The following is a 22,185-nucleotide window of genomic DNA, read 5'->3' on the forward strand; positions in this document are numbered from 1 at the left end:
ATCAGGGGATGGGTCATGGTGATGGTCGGGGAACTAAGATCCCATAAGCTACATGGCATGGTCAAAAAAAGAAAAAGGCTTTAAGAGATAGAGTCTATTTTTTTCTTAAAAAGAGGAAGGAAGAGAGAGATGAGACAAAGATGCTTCCCTTGAAGACAGCTGGCCGGAGAAATAGGAACAATAGGGGTTAGGGGACTGGGAAGGGGTGAGGATGCAGGCAGGGAGGTGGGTGTGGGTTTGGATATGCTGGAATGGAGGTGGGCTATCTGTCCATCTATCTCCTGCCAAAGGCCAGGCCTTCTTCTGGGCCCTGGGAATCCAGTAGTGATCAAGACAGACCAACTCCCTGCCTTTGTGGAGGGACCTTTGCCAACAAAGGTCTGTCTAGTCAAGGCTATGGTTTTTCCAGTGGTCATATATGAATGTGAGAGTTGGACTATAAAGAAAGCTGAGCACCGAAGAATTGATGCTTCTGAACTGTGGTGTTGGAGAAGACTCTTGAGAGTCCTTTGGACTGCAAGGAGATCCAACCAGTCCATCCTGAAGGAAATCAGTCCTGAATGTTCATTGGAAGGACTGATGTTGAAGCTGAAACTCCAGTACTTTGGCCACCTGATGTGAAGAGCTGACTCATTTGAAAAGACCCTGATGCTAGGAAAGATTGAAGGCAGGAGGAGAAGGGGACAACAGAGGATGAGATGGTTGGAGGGCATCACCGACTCAGTGGACATGAGTTTGAGTAAACTCCAGGAGTTGGTGATGGACAGGGAGGCCTGGCGTGCTGCAGTCCATGGGGTCACAAAGAGTCAGACACGACTGAGCAACTGAACTGAACTGAACTGAGCAATAAACAGGAAAGCAAATTGACACTGGAATGAACAGCAGGAACCCAGGGTGGGGGGAGGGAGGGGAGGTGACGCTTCAGGAGAGGGATCAGGGAGGCCAGTGGGGAGGGGACGGGTGGGGGCTGAGACCTCAGGAATGAGAACAGCTACGTCCTGCTGGTGGGAAGTAGGTTCCAGATGGTAGGAATGACTCTCCTGTGTGAAGATGCACTGCGGGCAGCTGAAAGCAGCAATGCATCTGGCTTCCAAGTCAGGGCTGAGCACACAGCTTGCGTCTCCTCTGCCTAGAACAGCTGATTCATGTCCATTCCAGAACGGCTCAAAAGGCACTGCTTCCAGGAAGCCCTCTGTGACTGCAGTGGGCCAGTCAAGTCTGTCCTGTTTGGGAAGTCCAGAATCCCCTGGGTTTTTCCCACAAGCTCCCCTGTGGTAGATGTGGTCTGTCACTCCAGGCTATAAAAGCAGAGGTGTCATCTGTTCTCACTGCCTCCTCAGCATGCAGCACAGGTCCTGGCACATGGTAGTGCTCAAGAAACATTTGCTGACTGACTGATTGATAGGGATTTGGGAGGGGTGCCCTCAGGCAGGGAGAGGAGGAGGAGAGGCCTAGAGGAGGGCTTTGAGGGTGGTAGGTTGAATAGTAGCCCCCTACCATCCAATCCCTGAAGACACCCAAGTCCTAATCCTTGGAATTTGTGAAAGTGTTGTCTTAGCAGCAAAAGAGACTTTGCAGGTGTGATTAAATGGATGGGTTTGCCACGGAGAGATTAGCTTGGATGGGTCCATCCCTGGTTAGGGAACTAGATCCCACATGGCACAGCTAAAGGATTCCTCATGTCGCAACTAAGACCCGGGGCAGCCAAATAAATTAATTAAAAAAAGAAAAAAGAGATCAACTGATTTTAAAAAGGGTCCTTATGAGAGGGGAAATCAGAGCCATGTCTGAGAGAAGGAAATACAAAGACAGAAGCAGTGGTTGGAGCGATTTGGGGGCACGAGGCAAGAAATGTGGGCGACCCTGGAAGCTGAAAAATGCAAGGGAACCGTAAAAAAAAAAAAAAAAAAAGAAAAATGCAAGGGAACCAATTTTCCCCTGAAGCTTGGGAACGGGGAACACAATCCTGCCAATGCCTTGATTTCCACCCAGTGAAACTGAGTTTGAGTGTGACCTCCAGCCTGTAAGATAATATACTCATGTTGTTTACGCCCCTAAGTATGTAATACTTTGTTCAGCAGCTCTAGACACTGGATACACTAAGGAAGCCTGGAGGGAGAGCCAGAGAGAAAGTCCAGAGAGCTGGCTGTCGGGAAAGAGGTGATGGAGGCCAGGGAAGCCGGTCTGGCATTTATGACTTGGCTTAGATTTTATGATCACATACATGGTACACCTGCTTTCACCATCAAAGAAAAGGACACGTTACCCAGAAGCAAAGAGCGCTCACTTTGAAGATAGGGGTGAATGCCTCTAAGCCAGGACTCCTTCCGAGGTAAGGCTCTCTTCCCAGATGCCAAAGTCATGCCTCTCACTGCGTATGTACTAATCTGTCCTTTTGGCGACCTTGAAGGAATGTACCCCTGCCATGTTTGATGGAATTTCTTTTTCTTTGTTGTGACAGGATACAAAACAGAGCTGAAAACCATGCTTCTCCGGAGCAGTCTGTCCGGGCTATGGCGAGCCTGTCTTCCTGGGCTACAGTCCTCGGTTTGGCTCACGTACTCTTTTCTTATCAGCGATTGTTTGCATCGACACAGGGCCTGGAGTCTGTGGTGAAGGACCTGGGCTCCGGAGCCAGGTGGCCTGGGTTGAAGTCCCCTCTGCCCCACTGACTGTGTGAGCTCAGCCCTCCAGGCTTCTGTGTCCTCACTCTAAAAGGAGAGCACTGTCCTCTTAAGGTCACTGGGAGATGAAGCAAGGCGGTTTTAACACAGTGGCTAGCGCCGATCTGATTGTTACATACGGCTGACCCTTGGACAATGCAGGGGGTTGCTTCAATGCCTTGGAGCAACGAAGCCCCTATGCCACAACTACTGAGCCTGTGCTCTCAAGCCCGGGAGCTGCAACTCCTGAGCCCATGTGCGGCAACTCCTGAAGTCCAGACACTCTAGAGCTCAAGAGAGCTTCTGCAACAAGAGAAGCCGCTGCAATGAGAAGCCCTTGCACCGAAACTGGAGAGCAGTGCCTGTTAGCCACAACTAGAGAAAGCCCACACGCAGCAAGGAAGACCCAGCACAGCCAAATAAATAAAATCATTTTTTTAAAAAATTCTACTATGAGTAAACAAAGCTATTGACTGCAAAAGGACCAGAGAGGAAATCTGCAGAGTGTTGGCGGCCGGTAGCCTTGAAAAAGTCCTCGCGCTCCTCCGCTCCTTGCGCTGGCAACGATCAGATACCATCTAATCTGACAGAAGCAGGGTAGGAAGAAAACCAGTTGAAGCAGGAGGGGAGTTATTTGGGGTTTAAAAAATTCTTTCAAGGAAGTGTTGTCGAGCCTGGTAATGATAAACAGTTAAATCAACGGCTGATATTGGGGACTCTGTCCCCACCTCGGGCAGCTGCACAAGCAGGCTGATGGTCTTAGCTCAGTTCAGCGTCATGAGAACCCCTCTGACAGATGAGGAAACTGAGGCACTGAGAGGTTAAGATACTTGCTCAAGGTCACACAGCTTCTGAAGGATAGGACTTGGCTAATGCCCAGGCCCAGGGCACTAACCACTTCACCGCTCTGCCTCCCTGTAGCGTCCATAGTATACGTGCATCCTGTTTATCAGCTGCCCATTATGTGGACACCCCGCCCCTGTACCTGGGGACTCCTCCACGTTGCAGGGCAGAGCCCATCCCTAGGGAGGCATGGACAATGTTAGACTGGTTTCCCCAGCTTTCCCTGCAGGTGGGGCTTGGCCACTGGACAGTGGCTCCTCTACTGGGAACCACATGCCTTGGACTTGGAGGCCGGATGCTCGCGTGGGGAGAAGCAGGCGAAGAGGAATTCACCCTGGTGTGGGGTACACTTGCTGTTCACCCTCACCCTGCCCTGCCTGGGCATCTGAAAACAGGGGCAGAGGGGCTGGAAACCCCGGGTGCCCTCTGGCCCCCGCCTCACCTCCAAAGACAGGCTCAGGGTGCTGTAAACGCAGGTCCCGGAGGTTGGCTCCCAGTCTCTTTTGTCTCTCTCCACTCCCCACCTCTCTCCAGGCCACCCTTCCAACAGCCTGCTATTGACCCAGAGAACACGTCCTCCTTAAATAAATAAATCAGGCTGATAACCTAGGCTTAATCCTTTATCACTAAAAGCCTTGAACAATCCTTAAACCTTCTTGGCAGGTATCATAAAATAGGTTACTCCCATCAACGGATCTCTCTGAACCTGACTTCACCTTTTCTTGAGGATTCAGGATTATCTTCGAGAGCCTCAGGGAATGTTCTGTGAGGTTGTGACACCCTGAGACCCACAAAGGTTGGGGACGGAGCCCCACACCCAATGTCCCAAACTGCACTCTTAACAAAGGCTTGTGCTATTTTTTACAGCTGGACTGGTTGTTCTCATCCTTGAGATTAAGCAATCTAACAGTGCTTCTGTCTGCCATCAGTGTGGTTGTTTCTAGAAGCAACTTCTCCCTCATTCCTCGGCCCCACTGTGGTTCAGTTCACTACTGCAGTAGGCTACAAGCTAGAAAATCACATAACCAAAACGTGTTAGGCTTATACTTACATGAGAATACACAATTTATGAAATGCCATTGGAGGAGCTTTGTGCTTAAAATTAGCTTGCTTGCTAACTTTCTGCTTGTGTGCACATATGCCTATGTCTGTGTACATGTGTGTGCAAGAAGGAGAGAATGCCTATCCCCGAGAAGCCAAGTGTCTGCACGGCCCCTGGACCGGGGTCTGGGCCCCTCACCTCTGTGAGACGGATGTCGGCAGGGATGCGGTCTCCGATGGAGAGAGACACGATGTCTCCAGGTACCAGGTCTCGAGCTAGCAGGTGCTGGAGCTGTCCTTCTCTTATGCTGCGTTTTAAACAGGAAAAAGCAAAAGCATCCACGTTGACATCTCAATTTTAGGCACTTTGATAAACTTGAGCAAAGGTTACAGAAATATATTTTCTCTTTTCCGATGTGGACAAACGCCTGTGCCTTACTAGTTTATTATTTTTTAAATTCAAATGTCCTAAAAGACTCTTAGGAAAGAGCTTGGCTCCTGGGAGACCTTGGGCTTCATTTGAAAAGTGAAGTGACTACTGTTCACCCTGCTTGGAAACAAAGCGGGACCACACAGCTTCCAGAAGCTTCTGCAGGTCTAGAGAAGTGGTTCCTTAACGAAGCCGGCAGCCGGCGGTGCTTCTGTCCTCGGAGAACACAGCGCTCTGGTGTGCAGAGCCCGGCTCTGACCTCAGGGACAGCAGAACCTTGTTAAAGCCGGGAGGAGCATCTTAAGTGCCCAAGAAGCCAGGGAGCACCCTCCCCGCCGCCCCCCAGGCCTGGGACTGCTCTTTACGGCTGTTTGCTGTTAGACATAAACATGCTTCTGTGTACGGGCTCCCACTGGAACCCATGACATGCTGCTCCTTACCCAACATGGCAGGAGCCCCCCACCTGGACCTGTGCCCCTCCCTGGGCCTCCTTCCTGTAGCAGCCAGAGAGTTCTTAAAGCACAAAATCAGATCACAACTTCCTCCTGCTCCAAACCCTCTCCAAGAATCTGGGAGTTAGACCCAGACACCCTACCTCCTGCCACGCACCCCCTTGAATACACCCAGCTCTTTCCAGTCTCAAGGTCTTTGTGGACCTTGAATGGTGGAGCAGATACTCCCCTCTTCCCTGTTAACAGAATGCAGTTATTCAGGTACCTGCCTTTCTCCTCACAGCAGAGTGCTCCAGGGGGTGGGTCCTGACAGGCTGAGATGGTCAGGGTGATCCCATCCCCTGCCCGTGACTGACATAGACAAAGGCATGATCTACAAGTGGCCTAAGAGACAGGAGTGGCATTTGGTTGGGGCTCAAGAGAAAGGTTTTCTCATTCTTTATACACACACATGGCCTCTTCTGTTGGACTTTTTCATCTTTGTCATGTCTGGTTGTGATGTCTGGAACTGTGGCAGCCATGCTGGGGCCATGAGGGAATCCAGTATAAGAACAAAGCCAGCAAGCTGAGGATGGCAGAGTAAAGAAATAAAAGGACCAGGTCCTTGGTGCCTTCTTGAATTAACTAACCCCACTGGCCCCTCACCTCAGATCCCTTGCCATAAGACAACACAGTTTCCTTGTGGTTGTGTAGCTGAATTTTCTGGGTTTTATAGCCAAGGGCATATACATCTGCTCTTCTCTTGGGACTCTTCCCACAGCTGGCCCCTGCTATTTATCAGGCCTCAACTTAAAGGTCAGCTCCACCTTAAGTGTCAGAGCAGGGTAACCTGCCAGCCAGCTATTCAAGGTTGTTCCCACACCTCCACCAGTCACTGCATCTCCACGAGGTTCTCTTTAATTTTTGTGTGGCTTTGGCTTTCAGTCTTTTTGGCTTTAATGCACCTGCCTCATTCCAAAATCATTTCATTCCTTCACTTCATTATCTGCCTCCCCTGTTAGGAGTGTGAGAGGTCCAAAGGCCAGAGCTTTCCTATCTCTTCACCTGGGACAACATCATCCTGCACACAGTGGGTGCTTTGTAAATATTTAATGAATGCACCAAGGATGGAGGTAACGCAGGAAGGGTCTGCAGGGCAGATGCTTCTCCTGATCTGTGACATGGGTCTCAGGGGCTCGGGGAGGGAGGCTGTGTCCCTTCACTGCTCTTTCAACTCTCCTAGGCTGCCTGCCTCTGCTGCTCTTGAAAATAAAATTGTCTTTCAGAAGCAACTCCCAGGGACATCAATAATGCATACTATTTGCCTGAAAGGCCAAGACTTGATATTTAAACTTAAGATCAGCTCATCAAACCCCATAAATCATGGATGCTTCTGTCTGCTCATAGGATTACATCATACATCACACGTCTGGATTTCTGACACCTTGTCCACTCCATCATTAAGCCCAGACATTTTTACTGCCCCCCAAAGAATCTTCGAGAATTGACTCATGCCTCTCATGCTTTCACAGCACGCTCTTTTGGTCTCTACTTTGTTACTCATTATTCTCTGCCTTGTATCTCTCTCTCTCACACACACACACACACACTCTTCACTTGCTGATTCCTTGAGAGGAGGGACTTCTAACTAGATCTTTCTATCCTTCAGCTCTATGCTCAATTACACCATCTGTATCCAAATATATGTTAAGGCTTTTCCTCCCAGCTTATCATTTGGATAAAATAGAGTTACTGTCTGCTGAAATCCTTCCAAAGTACCTTGGATCACGAGATACCTGCAGCAACTTTCTTATGAGTGGCAGTGTGTATTTGGGAAAGACACATGACTTAAGACAACCTCAGCTGATGCCAGGAGGGGTGAGGGAGAAGACCTGGGCCTTTTCCAAAGTGGTTACATGTTTACAAGGAGAATAACTGGTTGGGGATTGCTGATACACTAAAAAATTAAATTGAAACACACACACACACAACAGCAGGCCTGCAACATTCTCACTTCTGCCTCTGCCATTTCCTTTACCAAGGGCAGCAGCCCCTGCAAACCCTCTAAGCTGAGCCATCTGTGATGGCAGCCACTAGCCTGTGAGGCTGCTTGAGTTCAACCTAAATAAAATGAAGAGTTCAGTTCCTTGAGTGAAGTCCTCAACAGCCATATGTGATTAGTGATGCTGTCCCGGGCAGCGCATATGATGGAATCTTCCAGAAAGTTCCTTTGCACAGCATTGAGCTAAGCAGACAGGCCCAGGAGGTAAGGGGAGACATTCTTGTCTTTCCTTTTTAAACGTCTTTGGGGAGGGTGATGTGATAACAAAAGGCAAAGCAGGAATGTTTGGGTAGGAAAGAGGCTGGCAGGCAGCTGAGCAAATGGCCAGGGTTCATCACTGAGCTGTCCACCCACTTCAGTCAGAGTTCTGAGGCCTCAGCTTATTATTAAACCCCTCCCCCTCAGCTTCTTCTGAGCCTCAGGAAAAATGTCAAATGCCTTTTAGGAAAAATGCACACAATTTTGCACACTTCACCACAGGTTTCGTGGGCCACCCTCTTCCCAAAGCCCTGTCATCCATGGGCCCCAGGCTGGGCACCCTGATTAGACACCAGTGACAGAGTGGAGGCCCAGAGAGACTGAGTGACACACCTAAGGACACACAGCAATCTGCTGGCGGGGCAGAGATCAGCTTTGCTAGCCCCCGGTAAGACACGGCTCTCCCATATCACACGACAGAGGATATAAATATGGCCAAAGTTTTGCCAAACTTGCCAGCCCACTGACTCCTCTGATGGACCACAAAGTTCCGGGGCTGGGTGGGCCGGAGGTCTCTGACTTACCAGTTGCATTCGGGAGGAACCAGCTTTGTCAGCTCTTCCAGAGATTTCTCTGACCTGTACTCCTGGCCGGAAGCACATGAAACACTGTGTTTAAGTGGGGCTGGGGGGGTGGGGGGCCCCCCACAGAGCTTCCATCAGCCCAGGTGACCCCACCCGGGAACTCAGGGCACATATACACACCTGGATGAAGGCAACAGTGACCACGATCAGCACAGCCTAGGGGGCAAACAGGAGGGCATTTTAACACCCACTGCCAATGAGCAGGTAAGTGATCCAGGGGAGGTGAGGGGAGGACACTGTCTTCCAAAATGTATTTCCTTTTTCCTTGCAAAATAGAGCACTGTGCAGAGATTTAGAAAACAGAAGAGCCAAAAAAGCACTCCCAATTCTGCCCCCACAGGTTCACATTTGGGGGTTATTATCCTAGATTTTTTGGCATAGACACACTTGTAACACAGGATGATACAGTATAGATACGATTGTTTATATCTCACTAGCATTTAATAACAGGCCACCTGACTTGAAGAGCCAACTCGTTGGAAAAGACCCTGATGCTGGGAAAGATTGAGGGCAGGAAAAGGGACTGACAGAGGATGAGATGGTTAGATAGCATCACTGACTCAATGGGCATGAATTTGAGCAAATTCCAGGAGATAGTAAAGGACAGAGGAGCCTGGCATGCTGCCGTCCACAGATCACAGAGTCAGACACAAATTAGTGACTGAACAAACAACAAAGCTTCTAATAAACATGATTTCACATCAGAAAATGTGGATCTAGCCTCAGGGTTTCGAACAGAAGCACTGAATTCCACCGCAGGGAAGGAATTTGTTTTTGTATTTCAAAAGACAGCACTTGACAGATAGAAGGAAGCAGGAATGAAAGTCATTAAAAAAAAGGTCACATATAAGAGCCATGTATAAAAGGTCACCTAGCACAGGATTCTGTTTATAAGAACTGCCCAGAATAGGTAAATCTGGATGCACAGAAAGCAGATGGTGGCTTCCAGGGGCTGGTGGCGGGGGAGGGGAATGACGGTTTAATGAGTACTGGGGTTCCTTTCAGGGCAACGAAAACATTTTGGAACCAGCTACAGCTATGGTTTTACCAGCAGTCATGTACAGATGTGAGACTTGGGGAGCATAAAGAAGGCTGAGCGCTGACGAATTGATGCTTTCGAATTGTAGTGCTGACATCACCTGAGAAATCGAATTCTTCATTTTATTTAACTTGAATTCAAACAGCCTCACAGGCTAGCAGCTGCCCTTTCTCCTCCTGCACTCAGTCTTTCCCAGAATCAGGGTCTTTTCCAATGAGTCAGCTCTTCGTGAGGTAGAGGAACATGGACACTTCTTGTCCTTTCTTTATGCTGTGTTTTCTACTTTTTTTCTTCTTCTTACAGCCTAGTCTTTTCTCCTTGCATAATAAAGATAAGCAGAGGCTCAGCAGGACTTCGGCAGCCAGGTTTGGGATGGGGGGGGGCACTGGCCCCCAACTCCCACGGGGCGCACTCACCATGGCGATGCTGATGGCATCCTCGTACTTCTTTGTGAGGACGCTCACTAAGGCAGAGGCCAGGAGCAGCAGGATCAGGGGGTTCTTGAACTGAAAAATTAAAAACAGGGCGGTGGGATCTTGCCTAGGCTCATGCACATCAGAGACCGGGCCTCCTCTAGTGGAGCGGCGTCAGCTCTGCACCCAGAGCTGGGCTTCCAGGCCGGCCCTACAGTGATCTGAGGGCCAGGAGGGGAGGACTGTCACCACCCGATGGTTCTCCTCTGCCTGCAGACCCACCTCCGCGGTCCACCCGACACTGGCTTCCTGGGGTCATCTCGACAGTGTCCCTGTCACCAAGACACCAGCCCTGGCCCTGCCTCGTCTCCTCGCTGCTCCAGGTCAGAACCTGCCCCTCTGGTGGGACGCTGGCCCTGGGCCAGCATCATCTGTGCTCCATTCACAACAGGTCCATCTCAGAAACTCTGATGCAGGTTTCAGGATTTGTGGGAAGCTCTCCAGTAGGTCTCTGGGGGTTGACTCCCACTAAAGTTTCTCAGACTGGTGTGCCGGGGCTCCTGGGCAAGGCAACTTTCTGAAAGTGTGATGACCCCCATGTCCCAGCCCAGCCCTGGCAAAGATTGATGGGAAACTTCCCCAAGAGCAGCAGGCCTGTGTTTGCACAAGGGACCCTTCCAGCCACAGGCTCAGGGTTAGCTCCAAGGTCCTCAGTCCTGGCTGGGGCCACTCTGAACAGCTGGGAGCAGGTACTGGCCTCACCTTGAACTCTAATCCCAAGCCCAGAATCTAGCTCCTTCCCCTGTGGCTGGACCCGAGCAGCCCTCCAGACCAGCATGGACACCACCAGCCTCCCTCCGCCCCTCCTGGAGACCATGCCAAACACCTGCCTTGCTCCATCTGACACAGGTGAGTCGCCATGAGACACGGAACGTAGGTGTCAGGCCCAATGCGGAGACCCCACCATGGGCCAGTAGTGCTGCCCTGGCTATAGATAATGAGACACTTCTGGCTCTGATGGGGCCCCTTTTAAGCCCATATGTAAAGGGGGACAGGCAAAAAGCAGTCTGCTGAAACCTTACTATGCGGCGAAGGGATGGTCACCAGAAACATTCATTACAATAAACAGTAAGAGTCCAAACAACCAGCACTTCCCGAGCACCTCTTCCAAGCCACGCCCTGTGCTCAGCACTTTACTGCATCATTTTATAGGCTCCTCCCAACCCCATGACATTTGTGGCTCAGCTGGTAAAGAATCTGCCTGCAATACGGGAGACCTGGGTTCGATCCCTGGGTTGGGAAGATCCCCTGCAGAAGAGAAAGGCTACCCTCTCCAGTATTGTGGCCTGGAGAATTCCACAGACTGTATAGACCATGGGGTCGCAAAGAGTCGGAACGGACTTGAATGACTTTCACTTTCACAACCCCATGACACAGGTACTGTTAAGTAGTCCTGCTTGGTGATAAATGACCAACCCAAGTTTCTGAAAGAAACTGAATTGCCGAGGATTCATTTAGATCAGGCAACTCCAAAACCTGTGCTCTTAACAGTTACGCTCGAACCAAGGCTAGCTGGCAGACACTGGGGCTGGGGGCAACCTTTATTAAGCATGTAATACAGGCTCAGCTTCCTCTTATGTAAAATTCAGAGCAGGAGGGACTTACTAGTCCCATTTCCTAGATGGGGACAATTGAGGCTCAAGGCAGATCAGTCGCAGGCTCAAAGTCACAAGGCTGGAAAGTAGGATCAAACCCGGCAGCCTGACTCTAATCTACCTCTGCTTCTGACTCTGGGGCAGGGATTTGGGGTCACGCTAAGGTAGAATTCATGGTGAGTCTTCTGAGATGGAGAAGCAGGACCACCTTGTGAAGTGGTGAGCTCCCTGTCACTGGAGGAGACAAACAGGAGAACCACAGCATCCGGCATGGAGAAAGTGCTCAATGAACACAAAGAATGAATAAGTGAGGGCACATGGACTTCCTGTGTTCGTCGAGGGCTAGAAAACACGGCCATTGGGAGCTGCCTTCCAATCCCACAGGGATACCCTGAGATGGATCCTTGAACCGATGAGGTTAGGATGAATAAGCATGTTTCCTGCTCTTAGAAACTAAAGAGATTTCATTCCTGGAAAGGTCCTGGCTGGAGGCTGGATGACAGCCCTGGGTGTGAGGTCTTGGCAGGGCAGAGGCTAGGTGATCAGGGCTTAGTGGAAGCGGCAGCCAGGGCAGAAGTGACCAAGGCCCCACTCTAGAAGGGAGGTCCCCCACAGCCCATGTGTCAGCCTCCTTCTCTGAACTTCAACTTCCAGGAGCCTCTGCTGCCTCTTCCCAACACTGGCATTCCAGGAAATTTCTGGGTTGGCCAGAGTCACCTGCATACCTAGAAGCCTCTTCTGGTGCCAAAATGCGTCAATGAATGACATCCCTAGGGCACTGAGAACTAACCAATGAGCAGGGTGGGGACCAGAGGAGAAAGGAGAGTGAGGATGCTACAAGGAGAGCTGTGATTGGTCCCTGAACTGACCAATCAAGGAAGCCTTAAACATGAGCCATGGGAAGGTAGCAGAAGCCTGGGGTTGACTGAGCTTGACTGAGAGGGAGGTGTCAGAGAAGGGAGAGGGTGCAAAAGCCAAGGAGGGGAAACTGAGGCAACCGTGGCTTCAGGTATCTGGGAAATTCTGCCTGTTAACTGGAGCTTTCTGAGCTGGTCTGGGTGGAAGGTAGGGTGTTGATTTCTACACTGAAACTTACAGCAGGATCTATTTCAATTTTTTTCCCCTTCTTTCCCATGGTTTCCAGGCATTTGACTGATGCAGCATGTATTCAGCACCAGTGGCAAAGGCTAAGGGGGCCAGGGGCTCTGGAGCCAGCTGCCTGGCTTCACTTCCCAGCAGCAACACCTAACACTGCAGGACTCTGGACCCTGGCTGCCAGATAAACTACAGGACACTCAGTTAAATGTGAATTTCAGATAAACAAGGAACTTTTTAAAAATTTAAGTACAAGTAGGTCCCATGTGGCATTTGGAACATAACACTAAAAAACTGTCCTTTGTTTATCTATCTGAATTTCAAATGTAACAGACATCTGTAAATTTATTGGCTGAATCTGGCAGCCCTACACAACCTGGGAATATTTCAACTTCTCTGTATTTCACTCTCCTCAGTTGGTAAAGAATCTGCCTACAATGCAGAAGACCCGGGTTTGGCCCCTGGGTTGGGAAGATCCCCTGGAGAAAGAAATGGCAGCCTGCTCCAGTATTCTTGCCTGGAGAATCCCACGGACAGAGGCGCCTGGTGGGCTACAGTCTGTGGGGTTGCAAGAGTCGGAAACAACTGAGCAACTAAACCACCAAATCTCAAAATAGGGATCTAGAGGAGGAGTAAGTTGATGTTTACTTATTTATTTAGTGTGGTGCCTGGCACATGGTTACCTCTATGAATGGAACTATTATTTGTGACTGTGGCCACCAGGGTAGTTAGTGAGCCCATCTCTCAGCTAGGAGCAGTGTGAATGGGGCAAGCGTTCTTTAACCTTGTAGTATAGCTGTCCTGTGTGCTGAGACTTGTCCACGGACACCCTCAATCCACAGTTACACAATGAACGGCTGCTCCCTTCCTCACCCCCAGGGTTACACTGGTTAATGCACAGAATGACAGCCGTGGTCCCACCTGATCGAGATATTTCTTCCACACAGGTTCTGTGTTATCAGCAACAAACTCATTCCAGCCATGGACCAGCCTGCGCTGCGTCACCGAGAACTCTGACAGCCCGTTCTGTAAATCTACCTGGAGGGAGAAAGACAGGCAGGTAAAGATCAAGGAGCCCAAGTCACAGGATTCCCATTCTGGAAGCCAGCCGCTTCCATGATGATCAAGGAAAATGGGCTGTCCACAGAGGAGAGGGGACCAGCTCAGAGACCCTGAGCAAATGGGCAGAGACAGGAGGAGACCTACAATCTCATTCTTTTTCAATTACCCCACACTTCCACCCTACAGATACTACAGAGAAGACAGCCTTGGGTCTACATTTCAGGGTCTGCAATTATAGCATGGACACCTGGAGATGCAGGAACACTTACATTTTCATCTCTAGGAAGATGAGTCTGGGAAGGTAAAATGGTGCAGCTGCCATGGGAAACAGTGTGGAAGTACCTCCAAAAATTACAAATAGAATCACCATACGATCTGGCCATTCCTCTACTGGGTGTATGTATCAAGAGAATTGGAAACCAGTCTCAGTGATCTCTGTCTATCTCAGTCTATCCATGTTCGTAGCAGCATGATTCACAACAGCCAAAGGTGGACGTGACCCAAGTGTCCATCAATGGATGAATGGATAAGCAAAATGTGGTACACACACAGACACACAGACATACAAACACACACACAGGAATATTATTCACCATTAACACGGAAGTTTCAGCTTTGCAAGAGGGAAAGAATTGTGGAAATGGGTTGTACAACAACGTGAAAGTACTTAACACTTTGGAACTGTACACTTAAAAGTAGTCAGATGGTAATTTTTAGGTTGTGTATTTTGCCTTGAAACAAACAAACAAAAATGGCCTGCCCTTAGAAACACAAAAGCCTACATGATTCCATCATGCATACCTTGTGCCAGATACAATTTCAAGCTGTTTATACAAACTGACATTAAATATAGCTAATTTAAGAGTCAATAACTATGTAAGGAAACTTTGTTGTCCTGGTGGCAACAAAAGCTTCACTGTCTTTAAAAAGTTAATAAGAAAGCTCTACCAGGGACTTCCCTGGTGGTCCAGTGGTTAAGAATCCGCCTACCAATGCCGAGGACACTAGTCTGATCCTTGGTCACTAGTCTGATCCTTGGTCGGGAAGCTAAGATTCCACATGCCTCAGGGCAACTAAGCCTGTGTGCTGCAATGAAGATCCAGTGCACCCAAAAATAAATAAATAGAACAAAAACAAAACAAAAAAGTTCTACCAGATGGTTGAGGTGATGGGAAGGCTGGACTGATTTCTAGACTCTTGAATAGAGCAAGAAAACCACGCTTTTTTCCTACGTAGGGGAAAATGTCTCGGCAAGGAAAATATATTTCCTTCCCCTCTCCAAATGCTAACAAGTGGCACTTGAATTAGACAGGCTTTTGAGTATTCTCAAGGAAAGTTTTGCTTGAAACACTGATCTCCAACTTCTTTGAAATTGTGGCATGTGACCTTTTATTAGTGGATTTTTATTGGCTTTCCCAAAATGTGGTGGGTTATGAGGCAACACACACACACACACACACCATGTTTGCTTGGCTAAATAACGATAACTGAAACCATAAAGCAAGCCAACTCCTTCAGCCTCACAGAGGAGCCTCGTGGAATGGAAGTGGTCTTCGGTTTGGCTTTTGTCTTGTCCTGGCCAGGAATCCAAATTCACCAGAAGAAACGGGCGAGAAGCTGGTTTCAGTCACTGGCAACACCATGAATTATAAAACACGAAGGGTGGGAATGGCGGGTGGTGAAGAGTTTGAGCTTGAATGTCAAAACACCCAGATTCAACTCTGACTGGGCTGCTGTGGAAACCTGGGGGCTCCCTGAGACACTCTCCATCTCTCATCAAGAGGGAGGGGACATATTTATACTCACAGCTGATTCAGGGTGTTGTATGGCAGAAACTAACACAGCATTGTAAACTAACTATCTTCTAACTAAAACTAAAGAAAAAAAGAGAGAGAGAGACATGCACAGAAAGCTGGGAGGATCCTGGCCACCAGGAAGGGCTTCCAGGGTTCATGGCCATCAATGTGGGTGCCCTTCCTGGTGGGGAATCAGAATGGTTCAACAGCAGGAGTATTTTCTAACAGTGATGATAACAATGTATCAGAGCTCAGGATTGTGAAGCCATTTTCAGGACCTCGAGCTGCTTTCCTCTTAATTTGAAAACCCCACCGCCCCAGGCCTCAGAGACAAACTCAGTTCTTACGTAAAATGCTTTGGCTAGGTCCTCTCTGTGGCATTTGCTTGCTTCCTTGGGTGCCAGAGCCACCACTGTCTTCTCTTTCTCGATGGCTTTCAACTCATTTTGTCCGTCAATCTGTGGGGGAAAAAAAAAAGTAGGATTGCTCTTAGGTACACTGGTTTTATACGGATATGTCTTTTTAATGTATAACATACACAGAGAAAGTGTGCAGATCTGAAGCGTATAGCTCGAATTTTTATAACCAGCCTCCAAATCAAGAAACATACATTAACAGCCCCCAGGAGATTTATTTTGCTGGGGTTTGAACTCTGTGTAAATGGTAACATGCAATATATATGCTTTTGTGTTTGGTTTCTTTGACTCAAGGTTATTAGTGAGATTCATGCATGATGGTGTATGTGGTGATGATTTGCTAATTTTCATGGCTGCATAGTATTCCACCAAATGAGTATAACACAATTTATTTTTCTGTTTTACTGCTGATGGATTGTTTCCAACTGTTGGCTGTTACTGATGCATCTGTTTCCAAACAAACTTATTTTACTGAATGGAAAATCACAAAGCTGACAGAGCAGGGCAACAATTTACAGATTTAGAACCCTGAACTTTGAACTTCTGGGATTCTCAGTTAAGAATGCACCATACCACAGAGAGTGGTTCCTGATGGTATCATGGCCTGTTTTGGGAGACATTTGCAATAACCTAAGAAAAGGGGGAAACCCAGTTGAGGTCTGGGTGCCCAGCAGGTCTGGTAAGAAGCCACATGAAACACCTAAAGGGCATGGGAGGACATGGTAACACAGAGGAAACCTCAGAAATAGGAGAATGGCGAGTATTTTTGCAAAATTATTCCTAGTATTCTGATACCCAGGACAAGATAATCATCTTTTCCTTTTCCACCAGGTAGTTGGCACAGGGAAGGAGGAAGGGGAGAGGCTCTGCCTAACAGCCTCTTCCTTCAGCTGGAATAGAGACAGCAAGTTCCCCTTTTACTTCGTGCCAAACTCCTCCCTGCCCCTCATCTCCCAAAGGCCCCATTTGCTCGGAAATGGGCTGCTGACCACACCCACTTCCTGGGGTTGCTTCTCACTGTGCCAACGACCAGGAAGCAACCAAGGATTATTACACAGATCACTCAGCCGACTCTCTCAAGTAGACCTCACCATCTTCACTGTGCGAGATCCACCTCCTGGAGAAATGTACATCACAGCCCGAGACAGGATGTTTTCTCTGTTCTCAAGACCTGGTTCAAGTGTACCAAATCAAGGACTTAATTCTTGCTCACACCACAGATGGGGGCAGTCCTGGGGTTACAGGACCTTCCTGCCTGGCTGTTCCCTAGCTTACCATTTCTGTCTGGCCACGACCATACCTAATTCACTTTTTAGGCAGCAGCTCAAGCAACCCTGAATGTATAAATACAACCCTCTCCTCCACCTTCTGCTCTCTGTCTCTGTCTCTCTCTCACAAACACACACACATACCTCATGTTCGAAACATTTAGATAGATTCCAGTTGCTCTCAGGACAGAACCCTACTGTTTCCAAAATGGCTGCAGCAGACCCCACTTCACACCCTCTCTGTGTTCCTGGTCTGGGCAGGGCAGCAGCATACCTAGCTAAAAATCCCCTGCCCACTGGAGGAGTCCCGTGTCCCCCAGGAGTGTGCTGCTCCAGTGCCCCTGCCGAAGATGGCACATTTTCCCGGATGCTAAGCCAAACATAAAATCGGGGGTTCTTGATCAAGGGCAGTTTCCCCCCTGGGGGACTTTGCTAGTACCTGGAGATGTGTTTAGTTCTCATAACTGAAGCAGGGGTGCTACTGGCATCTAGTGGGTACAGGCTAGGCATGTGGTCAAGTACCTTACAAGGAATGACCTGGAACAGAAAGGTCTATACTGCTGAGGGCAAGAAGTCTCGCTTCAGAGGTCAAGGACTGTCTCGTCCTGACATCTTCCCAGACCAGACAGCCACCTGCTCTACCCTCTCAGCACCCTGGACGTCCCCTTGATGGCACCTACACCACGGTCACTTGCGTAATAACCAGCAAGTGACTATCACTTAAATGCCTCCCTCTGCTCACAACACAGCCCCTCCAGAAGGCGGGGCCAGCGCCTGGTACCCAGGGGCTGCTCTGCGGGCACTCGTCAGTTGGAGCCCAGGACATCACTGCAAGTGCAAGTGCACTTAGCTCCACAGGATGGGTCACTAGACACGCTCTCAGCCACAAGCCTCAGTTTACCCTCATCATCAGTGCTGCCCAGGAGATGGCCCAGCTCCACTTGCCAGCATGTCACCTCGGGCAAGTGACAACCTCCCTGACTGATCACAATTTCCTCACCTGCAAAATGGGGGTGATGCTGGCTAGCTACCCTCATCCTGCCTTTTTCTGGAATCAAATAAATGTGTTCCTGGACAGGGTGTGACATGGTCCAGACCTCCCATGAACCCCTAGGAAATGCAGGTCCATACCTGCCCCAGGGACCAGGCCTCCGACACATGGCTGGAGTAGCAATGATGGTGATGTCACTTGGGTTGTTTAGCCACATTTAGGTAACTCAAGAGCGGGAAGATGCACAGAGTGACAGAAGGGGCATGGAGGTTGGAATTACACAGACCTGGGTTCAAATCCTCCTCTGTCATTGATCAGCCCTATAACCAGGGACAATAATCTGTCTCAGGTTGTTCTGAAGATTTAAAAACACTCAACGCTGGGGACTTCCCTAGTGGTCCAGTGATTAAACATCCACTTGCCAACACAGGGGACAGGAGTTCGATCTCTACTCTGGGAAGACCCCATATGCTGTGGGGCAGCTGAGCCCATGCGTCACAACTACTGAGCCTGCGCTCCACGACAAGAGAAGCCACCGTGATGAGAAGCTCGTGCACCGCCATGAAGAGGAGTCCCCACTTGCCGCAAGTAGAGAGAGCCCGAGAGCAACAATGGAGACTCAGCGCAGCCAAAATAAAAAGCAAAATAAAACAAAACCCAACTCTGTAGTTGCACTTGGCATGGGGCAGGTGCATTCAGTAAATACTCCATAGAAGATCAGTAGCCTAAAGATCCAGAGGGATTTAGCCTAAAGACCCCACTTCACAGCCTCTCTCTCTGACTTTGTCTTGATGGGGAGATATTTCTTGACATTCTCAATGAAGTTTCTACAAGTGGCTGTAGAAGATACATAAATGCATAAATGCTTGAGTCTGTGTGGTTTTATTTTTTAATTTTTAGTTATTCATTTTTTTTAATCTGAAGGTACAGATAGGAAACCTGTGAATTCTATTTTTTTAAAATCTTCTTTGATTTCCTTTTGATGCTAGGCTTAAATAATTTCTCTATGTATTTTCAATTTTTTTTTTTAAAAAAGAGTCCATCAACAGATCAGTGGGTAAGCAAAATGTGGTCAAGCCCAAACAATGGAATATCATTCAACCTTAAAAAGGGAGGAATTCTGACACCTGCCACAACAGGAATGAAGCTTGAGGATGTTATGCTCAGTGAAATACACCAGTTACAAAAGGACAAATACTGTAATGACACCACTTATGTGCGGTACCTAGAATAGACAAACTCATGGAGACAGGAAGCAGAATGGTGCTTACCAGAAGTTGGGTAATTGTTTTTGTTTTTGCCGTGCCGCTTGGCTGGCTTGCGGGATCTTTGTTTCCTGACCAGGGACTGAACCCAGGCCACGTCAGTGAAAGCTCTGAGTCCTAACCATGGACCATCAGGGAGCTCCCAGGCGTTAGTGTCTACTGGGGACAGACTCAGTTGGAGAAGTTGAAAAAGTTCTGGAGACAATGGTTGTGATGACTGGACAAGCACGTGAATATACTCAATGCCACTGAACTGTGTGCTTAAAAACAGTTAAGATGGTAAATGTTTTGTACATTTTACTGCATACACACAAAATCCAGAACAAGAAAAAAACAAAACAAAACAGGATCAAAGGAACCCAGTCCCTCTGCCTTTGCGGGTCAAGATTAGCAAGAATTCCCACCCTTTCTTGGGAACTCCGTTTGTCCCTGGGAGCCAGCCAGATGGCTAAAAGAGGCTTGTGTGGATAAGGGGACGGGCTGGGAAGGCAGCCTGGAGGAGGAGGGTCCAGCGGGAGACTCCTAAGCCCAGCTGTGTTCTGTGACCGTGACCGTGGGGACAGACTCTGAGCCCAAAGTGGGAGGGTGTCTGGCCTCCAACTGTGCTCTGTAAGTGAAAGCCACGGACACACTTCCGGGTCTGTGAACAAGAGAACTGAAAAAAGGGATGTAAGTACAAGCTCTTGGCCGTTCATAGCAGCACAATTCGGTACAGCTCAGAGTCCATCAGCAGATGATGGAGTAACAACATGTGCTCTTTCACACAATGGAATATCATTCAGCCTCAAAGAGGCTGGGACTCTTTAGGACTTCCCTGGTGGTCCAGTGGCTAAGACTGTGCTCCCAATGCAGGGCGCCTGGGTTCAATCCCTGGTCAGGGAACTAGATCCCACATGCCGCAAGCAATTAAAAATCCCACATGCTGCAACTAACAAGGCCACATGTCACAACTAAGACCTGGCACAGCCAAATACATAAATAAAAATACAGATTTTTAAAAAAGGAATCAAGTACTGATGCATGCTACACTGTAAGTTGAATTGTGTCTTCAAAAAAAGGTATCTTGATCTGGAAGCAACCGAAGTGCCTATTAATAGATGAGTAGGTAAGGAAGATGTGGTGTCTACATATATATGTACACACACACACACACACACACACACACACACAATATTTCTATTACTCAACCATAAAAAAAGAATGAAACTTCGCCATTTGCAACAACAATGGACACAGAGGGCATTATGCTCAATGAAATCAGACGGAGAGACAAATACTGTATGGTATCACTTATATGCGGGCTCTAAAAAACGAAACAAATGAACAGACATAACAAAACAGAAAGAGTCATAGACACTGAGAACAAACATGGGGTTGTGAGAGGGGAGGGGTTGGGGGGAGAAGAGAAATAGATGAAGGAGATGAAGAGGTGCAAACTTCCATTTGTAAAATAAACATGTCACAGGTATAAACACACAGCTTGAGGAATTGATGCTTTTGAACTGTGGTGTTGGAGAAGACTCTTGAGAGTTTCTTGGACTGCAAGGAGATCCAATCACTCCATCCTAAAGGAGATCAATCCTGGGTGTTCATCGGAAGGACTGATGTTGAAGCTGAAACTCCAATACTTTGGCCGCCTCATGCGAAGAGTTGACTCATTGGAAAAGATCCTAATGCTGGGTAGGATGGGGGGCAGGAGAAGAAGGGGACGACAGAGGATGAGATGGTTGGATGGCATCACTGACTCGATGGACATGGGTTTGGGTAGACTCCGGGAGTGGTGATTGACAGAGAGGCCTGGCGTGCTGTGATTCATGGGGTCGCAAAGAGTCGGACACGACTGAGCGACTGAACTGAACTGAGGGATATATAGACTAATTAAGTAATGTCTTTGTATGGTGACAGATTGTAACTAGACTTATCCTGGTGATCATTTTGACATGATCATCATATTGAAATGATGTACACAAGGAACCAACATAGTGTTGTAGGTCAATTAAAGTTCAAAAACAAATAAAATCTGATCTCATAGAAAAAGAGATCAGAGTTATGGTTACCAGAGGTGGGGACGGCGAGTTGGAGGAAGGCGGTCAAAAGACAGAAATTTCTAGTTATAAGATAAGTTAGTACCAGGCGTGTGATGTACAAAATGATAAATATAATGAACCCTGCTGTATGTTATATACAAAAGTTGTTTAGAGAGTGAGTCCTAAGAGTTCTCATCACAAGAAAAAAATATGAGATGTTGGGTGTTCACTGAACTTACTGTGATAATCATTTCATGATGTAAGTCAAATCATTATGCTGTACACCTTAAACTTACACAATGCTGTATGTCCATTTATATCCTGATAAAACCAGAAGAAAAAAGAAGTTATCTTGAAGTCCTAACCCCCTAAAGCTCAAATGTGACCAAATTTAGAAACAGGGTCTTTACAGAGGTAACCAAGTGACAATGAGGTCATCAGGGTGAGATCCAGTTGAATATGACTGATGACCTCGTAAGGAGAGGCCTGGACACAGAGACAGACCCGCACAGAGCGATCCCACTACAAGCCCAGGACACTACTTCACCAGCAGCACCGGAAGCTAAGAGAAAGGCATGGGGCAGGTTCTCCACTGTGGCTATTAGAGCCAGGCCCTGCCCACACCGTGATCTTGGATGTCTGGCCCCAGAACTGTGAGAGAGTAAATTTCTGTTGTTTGAAGCCGTCATAATCTGGGGTGCTCTGCTCATTAACCCTAGGAAACAACACTCTCCAACACAGACAGACCTTGAAAACCTCGTGCTGATGATGACAAACACAAAAGGCCACGTTATCATTTGATTCAGTTTTTATGAAATGTCCAGAATAGGTGATTTCCATAAAGAC

The 22,185-nt window shown here is 48.2% G+C and overlaps 1 protein-coding gene across 7 annotated transcripts in view; it reads right to left on the minus strand.

The window, feature by feature from the left end:
- The window catches only part of ATP2C2 (ATPase secretory pathway Ca2+ transporting 2), a 100,228-nt gene that overhangs the window by 48,114 nt on the left and 29,929 nt on the right, over nt 1-22,185 (minus strand). For all 7 annotated transcript variants that reach the window (XM_081511494.1, XM_081511493.1, XM_081511499.1 and 4 more), the window contains 6 exons: nt 15,720-15,830; nt 13,436-13,552; nt 9,768-9,857; nt 8,433-8,468; nt 8,253-8,314; nt 4,747-4,855 (listed from right to left, as the gene is read on the minus strand). In XM_081511494.1, the coding sequence (XP_081367620.1) occupies nt 4,747-4,855; nt 8,253-8,314; nt 8,433-8,468; nt 9,768-9,770 (210 nt within the window). In that variant the 5' untranslated portion in view covers nt 9,771-9,857; nt 13,436-13,552; nt 15,720-15,830. The remainder of the gene's footprint in view (nt 1-4,746; nt 4,856-8,252; nt 8,315-8,432; nt 8,469-9,767; nt 9,858-13,435; nt 13,553-15,719; nt 15,831-22,185) is intronic.

This window comes from Giraffa tippelskirchi, chromosome 7 (assembly GCF_054371585.1).
Source record: "Giraffa tippelskirchi isolate mGirTip1 chromosome 7, T2T-mGirTip1v1.2.pri, whole genome shotgun sequence".
Classification (NCBI taxonomy): domain Eukaryota; kingdom Metazoa; phylum Chordata; class Mammalia; order Artiodactyla; family Giraffidae; genus Giraffa; species Giraffa tippelskirchi.